Genomic DNA, 6,773 nt, shown 5'->3' with positions numbered 1-6,773 from the left:
ACACACACACACACACACACACACACACACACACACACACACACACACACACACACACACACACAAACGCCAGCCACGTTGGCATCTGAATGCAGATGACAGAGATAACATCTGGTCTTTTTTTAAACTTTGTCTGGTTTAACACTTTCTGCCACAACTGTAACACACCTGGTTGTGTTATCACGTGTGGGCTGCTCTGTGTAGCAACTTTATATAAAGTGGTGTGCTGATAAACACACTGAGGCTTCAATGATCTGAACTATATTAAGTCTAAAAACCACAGGAAGGCTTGTTGCTTTTTGAGTTGTGTAGTCCTGATGGCCTTGTGTGTATTAGTACATTACAGTTCTGGATATTTACTAAAATTTACTTTTATATTTATTTCTTCTCCTGCTTCTTTTCCTCCTTTGTGAATTATACAGAATTTATTCCATAAACATTTTACAGCTATTCCTAAAATAACTCTTGTGTTTGTTAAATGTATCTCATTAACACACATTAAATATACTAATAGTTAAACTGATTTAAGTTTTTTAAAATCATAACTTGTCTTGTTTGACAGTTTATTTTTATCAGATCTTCTGAAGTTTTTCTCTCAAAAGATTCTGAACATTTAACATCTTATCCATGTAGACAGTTATCTGAGTGACCTCAGGTTGGAGAAATCAAGTTTATTTAATATTTCTGACTGACTGTCTGACAGACTGTCTGACAGACTGACTGTCTGACAGACTGACTGTCTGACTGACTGACTGTCTGACAGACTGTCTGACTGACTGACTGACTGTCTGACTGACTGACTGTCTGACAGACTGTCTGACTGACTGACTGACTGTCTGACTGACTGACTGTCTGACAGACTGTCTGACTGACTGACTGACTGTCTGACTGACTGACTGTCTGACTGACTGTCTGACTGACTGACTGACTGTCTGACTGACTGACTGTCTGTCTGACTGACTGTCTGACTGACTGACTGACTGTCTGACTGACTGACTGTCTGACTGACTGACTGACTGACTGTCTGACTGACTGTCTGACTGAATGNATTATCCACATCATGCAACATTACTGTAAGTGTTGTGACCTGCTGTAATATGTAATTATATAATTATAAACTCTGACACACAAAACTCTGCTTCAGAAGATCAGAACTGTTTTTTTTTTTCTTGGTTCTTCAGAAGATGTTTTTGTTCTGTGTGTGTCTGCAGTGGTGAGTCTGCAGGAGCTCAGTAAGCAAATCCTCTGTAACCGTGTCCTCCTGGACATGCAAAACCAGATCCATGAAGCCTGATGGACACCAGGATCCTGGAGAACATGTTTGTTGACTCTCAGATGAAAAAACACATTGTAGTGCCTGATGAGGTCCCTGTACTTAGTTCTTATTATTTGGGGGGCTCTGCTTTTTTCTCCTCTGGTTTGGGGGGCTCTGCTTTTTTCTCCTCTGGTTTGGGGGGCTCTACTTTTTTCTCCTCTGGTTTGGGGGGCTCTACTTTTTTCTCCTCTGGTTTGGGGGGCTCTACTTTTTTCTCCTCTGGTTTGGGAGCCTCCTCTTCTTTAGGCTTGGGTTCGTCTTTAATGCCACACATAGTCCTTTAAAAGAAAAATGTAATGTATGAGCAGTGGAATTTATAACACAAATGTATTCAGCATATTTAAAGAAGGGGTACTCTTACTTTATGGGGTCCGGGGTTTCTTTCAGGACGTTGCACACTGGGCTCCGATCAGCCAGCTGCTTTTTCAGCTCATCAACTTCTCTCTTCAGGTCGGACATCTCCTTCTGCGACTCCTCTGTGAGTGACAGGGTCATAAAGAAGCTGAGTTCAATCAAACCGTCTGCTCAACAAACTGAAATATAATAAAAGGTTTGATGAAATATGTTCAACGTTCTGCTTCATCAGCTTTGAAACTGAGAGCCGTGAGAAGCTTCTTACCTTTAACATTGTTTAAATTAGTCTCAGACGCTGCCAACTGATCTGCATCACTTTTCTGCAAACAAAGGTTAGAGTTTCAGCAACTCAGACTCTGAAAAGTCTGACTTTATGAGTCACTGAGTCAGATTTTCTGGATGTCTCAGGTAAGGCAGCAAAAGATAAGATCAACAAAGCAGCATGATGTAAATGACTGATTTTTACTTATAGTGACATTAGATAATAAAATGACCCAAAACTACAAACTGGTCAGTTTACAGCTCAGCAAATAAGAGACATTTTGAAGCCTAAAGTCAGTTCATCATGTCCTCTTCTGATTGAACCAAATGAGCCTGATTTTCCTGTTTGTGCTGATTTACAGGAGCTGGTCTGTCTTAGTGGGAACGTCTCAGGAAAACGAAGCTCAAGGTCAGATTCTCAAACTTTATCTTTGTTGTTTCTCTGTTTTACAAGGACTGAAACTGCACAAATGTGTTAACATTTGTTTGCAAGGTCACTGAGCAAATATTAGATTAGATTAGATTAGATTAGATTAGATTAGATTAGATTAGATTAGATTAGATTAGATTAGAGAGAACTTAAAGTCATTGTACAGAGCACAATGAGTTATTAACCGAAGCTTGTCTGAGAAAATGTTCAGGTTAAGATAATTATTTTCTCCAGAACAAAAAGACTTTATTGACATGAACTGATTCTAATCCTCAGATATATTTAAAAGTTTACCTCTTCTGAAGGTTTATTTGCTTCATTTTGATTCTACTAAATGTGAATGCTGCAACTCAATAAGTTTCCCCAATGACGAGAAAAAAGTTTCGATAAAAAAAAGATTAAAAAATTGAAGGAAAATATAGAAAACAGATCATATTAAGGCTGAAAAATAACAGAATAAGAATGAAACTGAAGCTGATGAAGAAAGAAGGAAGTTATCAGCTCTGAATGTGCGTGTGAGCGCGCACAGATTGCGCACCTTGGCACCCAGGCAGATGTCTGCATCGCCCTTAGTCTTGTCCGCTTTGGTCTGGAGCATGTCCACCTCCTCCTCCATGCTCTTCGTGTCGCTCTGAGCCTTCTCTACGTGCTTCTGACCCTCGATCTGGTCGTTCTGGTACTCCTGCAGCACCTCGCTGGTCACCCGGATCTTGATGTCCTGGAAGCGGCTCAGCTTCTCCTGCTTCTCCACCTCCTTCCTCCGGATTTTGACGAAGCCCACCAACATGGCTGACGTCAGGATGGTCAGGGGTAACACCAGCTGCACCTTCATCCTGTATCCCCGCTTCTTTGTCTTTTACTAGAAGCTGACCTCCCTGCAGGTGTCACACAGCCCAGGTAGCTTTATTTCCATGCAGATTCAACGAGCAGCGCTGTGGTCTCACCGCGTTCACCTGCTGCGCGCGCCTCACCTGTGCGCCTTTACGCAGCGCCTTTCTATTGGACCTGAGCTGCCTGAGTTAAAAACAACAACGCCCTCTTCCTGGTTTAGCAACAGGAACAATAAACACCTTTAAAACACCCAACTGCTACACCTGTAAGAACCTGAGAATTATTATTTATTCAGCTTAAAAACTGAACTTAAGGGTTTTATTTGAATAAAAACGCGCTTTTCTGAACTTGCAGCAGCTGCTTGAGGATAATCCTGAGTATAATCCGGATGCAGTACAAATTATTTGCACACTAAGGACTGAGCAAAGAGGCAGGAAACAGGTGTCTGATCCCGCCCAGCCTGTTTGACAAGTAAAACAGGTCCAGCAGAGTCCAGAAGTCAAGGCGAGAGACGCGAGAAAACCTGGAGACGTTCCCGGGATGAACGAGTGAACCTCTCCAAACCACCTGCAGCTCGGCCCACTCCCAGTCACCAGTCCCAGTCCCAGTCACCAGCCAGAAGATGAAGCTGCTGATCTTCTTCTCCGTGATGAGCGCGGCGGTGATGGCCGTCATGATCTTCCAGACGCTGCGCCAGGAGCTGAACCTGCGCAACATGCGCGAGCGCTTGGTGGAGAGCGCGGTGGAGCTGCGGAGGAAGGAGGACTCGGTTGTGGACATGAAAAACAAAGTCCTGGAGCTGAAGGGCACTCTGGAGGCCGCCAACTCCAAACTGGACGCGCTGAAGAAGAAGAAGGAGGAGGCGGACAGGGCGGCGAAGGAGGCGGAAAAGATCCTGGAGAGCTGCAACTCAGAGAAGGTAGAGAAGAAGGATGCAGCTCTGCTCAGTCTGCGTTTTATGAGAAGAGTTTTAATAAAAATAAGAAATAAAAATGATTTCACCTGCAGGCAGAGACTGAGAAGAGAAAGGCAGAACTGGAAGAAGCCACAAGTAAAGTGAAAGGTTCGTCTTTAAAAACACTTTGATTTGATCATTTTTCATTTTATTTTTAATGAGCTTCTTTATTTAATCTTAAACTGCTGATTAAACAGGAGAGAAAAAAAACACTTATCAGGTCATTTTTCCACTTTCTCCTCAGGTGATCATGAAGAGGCTAAAAACAAAGCTCAGGAGGAAATTCAGAGCTTGAAACAGCAGATTTTAGACCGAGACAAAACTATTTGTGCCTTTGCAGACATGACCAAAGAGGAAGCACGGTAAGATTCAATTCAATTTGATTTGATTTGATTTGATTCAATCCAATTGAAAACTCCTTCATTGGTCCCAGAGGGACATCAGGTCAGAATAAGCTGAGCTCAGGCCTGACCCTTTTCTTCTCGTCCTCACAGGAAGCTGTGTGGAGAGTCTGCTGCACCAAAATGAAGTCACAGCTTTAAACACTGTTCAGGAAGAGCCAAGTGTGTTTTTTAACTTGACTGTGAAGCTTTGTTCTGAAGCTGCTCAGAAATGTGGGTCAGAGACAATCAGAAAGATGACTGGTATTATTTTATACTTAGTTTTGTAGAGTAAATTTGGACTTTTTCACATTTCTGTAAAATGTTTTAACACATATTTGATATTTAGAACATTACAAGTTTCATGTGTGGTCTTTTAACTTATAGCATAAGTTTGTTGATTTTTCTCTAATCATTCAGAGAAACTTTAAAGACTATTTTGGTTCATAGTTATTTGTGTGAGTTCATGAATATTTGGCTCCAGTTTGTTAAATGAGGAAACACTGACAGGCTGCAGTCTTTTATCTCCCCCTGCTGACGAGCTAAATGTCAGGAGATGCTCACAGAACCTTTCAGAACCTGTGATGCCTCCAGGTCTCTGATTATGTGGAGAACATGTTGCTTTATGTTTGAGTGCAGTGTTACAAACATGATGCATTCAGTTCTCCTGATGATACAGTCTGCATTCAATCTGATGCACTTCATTTGTGAAAATGTCTGCAGTTTGTTTGTAATGATCATTGGAAAACATTTTGTTCAAAAAACACCTTGTTGTTTGTTAATGATGTATGTTTGAAAAACTCAATTGTGATTGGAGTAAAAGTTTATTTTAATGCCCCATAAAATGTAGTTTTTGTATTTTATTTGCCTTTTCCCTCAAAGAGAGGATACAGCTTTTTAAAAAGTCGAGTTTTCCCATCAGTTTATTGCTTTACTTGTAACATGTAATGAAACATTGATTTAAAAGGAGCATGTCATGAAGTTATCAGTATGAACTAATCAACAAATAGTTCATCAAATTACAACTTATGACATTTTCAGAGTAATGGGTCATTTGTAGCTACTTATAATTGTAGGGGTCACCTCGGGTGAAGAAACAAGATTTACTGCCTCGAAGCAGGCCTCGGACAGGCCTGACGAGAGGACAGGAACTCTGTCACAAACTGAACTCTATTTAGGCCATGACAGGTCATTCTAACCGTGGAAGAGAACCCCTCAGTTCTCTTAATCAGATAACGGACAGAACAATCTCTTCTGTTCGTGATTCATTTGTTGTTTAACTAAGAATGTTTATGCATTTGTTAAATCATGATAATGACTGTCACAGGAAAAGTGGAACCACTTCTTTTCTTTTATCGTGCCTTAAAAGATTAATAATGGTATAAAAAAATCAGAATCTCATTACACTGTTTTCATTGTGTTTTTATGTAAATCACTGTTTTTATTTTACTGTGAACACAGTAATATAATTGTGGATTTTTCCTTAGRAAATCTTTCATTTATCTGGACTAACAGAAGGTTCAGACTGATTATAAAACAGAAATGTTAATTAATCATCATAAATGTTTTGCAGTGATTTCTCTTAGAGTCTATCAGAAGAAAGCTGAAAAGAGGTCATCATATCATGTTGTTGAACAACCACAGAATTTTAACCTTGGGCTGGCGCCAGCTGGCAAATCTGTATCTTTCTTTTACTGACTCATCTCTAAGCTTGAGGGCGGAACCAAAGTTCGTCTGTTTCTTTTACTAACCCGGACGGCTTTGAGCGACACACTCTTCTTCCTGACTCCAACCGAGGAAGACAGCTGGGATTCTCTCTGGAGGGAACCCAGTTTGGTTTTTAGGTCTGAGCCCATGAGCTAACTAGGGAAGACTTAACAGCCAGGGACTCGGCACGCCAGCCGGTCTCACCCCGAGGCCAAACCTCTAAGTGTGTTTTTAACTCCTGAGGGGAGATTTTATTTTGGAAAGAAGGGACCGGATACAGTTTGAATTTTTCTGGCTTGGACTGAAACAGACGAAAGTTACCCATGAAAACACCTGTTCACCAATGACCGGTAAGTGAGCCGACATCAGTTCCCTGACTGATCGGAGGCGAGCCAGCTCCTACACCGAGGGTGCCTTAAGAAGTCATCACCAGGTAAAGCTGATGTGTTCRGAGTGACGTGTCATGTGGAACCTGAGCTTAGAAAAGACGTGCAGTTCCRGYTGACCCACACTTTGATAAAAGTAAAAGTCGTAGTAACA

At 41.3% G+C, this 6,773-nt stretch overlaps 2 protein-coding genes across 2 annotated transcripts; one reads left to right on the top strand and one right to left on the bottom strand.

The window, feature by feature from the left end:
* Window positions 1-1,056: 1,056 nt before the first annotated feature.
* Window positions 1,057-3,810, bottom strand: zgc:174935 (pollen-specific leucine-rich repeat extensin-like protein 1). Its single transcript, XM_014029530.1, has 4 exons — window positions 2,899-3,810; window positions 1,935-1,989; window positions 1,677-1,791; window positions 1,057-1,593 (listed from the first exon to the last, which is right to left on the bottom strand). Exons 1-4 carry the CDS (start codon window positions 3,190-3,192, stop codon window positions 1,386-1,388), a joined length of 672 nt encoding a protein of 223 aa, XP_013884984.1. The 5' UTR covers window positions 3,193-3,810; the 3' UTR covers window positions 1,057-1,385.
* On the top strand, window positions 3,811-5,371 carry si:dkey-87o1.2 (uncharacterized abhydrolase domain-containing protein DDB_G0269086; the record flags this gene model as incomplete). Its single annotated transcript, XM_014029531.1, is given in 4 exon segments — window positions 3,811-4,110; window positions 4,200-4,254; window positions 4,391-4,508; window positions 4,641-5,371. Coding segments are annotated over 4 exon segments (507 nt in total), but the record flags the coding sequence as incomplete, so codon positions are not given.
* Between the last annotated feature and the right edge of the window lie 1,402 nt (window positions 5,372-6,773).

This window comes from Austrofundulus limnaeus, unplaced genomic scaffold, assembly GCF_001266775.1.
Source record: "Austrofundulus limnaeus strain Quisiro unplaced genomic scaffold, Austrofundulus_limnaeus-1.0 Scaffold918, whole genome shotgun sequence".
Lineage (NCBI taxonomy): Eukaryota > Metazoa > Chordata > Actinopteri > Cyprinodontiformes > Rivulidae > Austrofundulus > Austrofundulus limnaeus.
The sequence above is the reverse complement of the archived record's forward strand: the minus strand, read 5'-3'. Positions and strand labels throughout refer to the sequence as shown.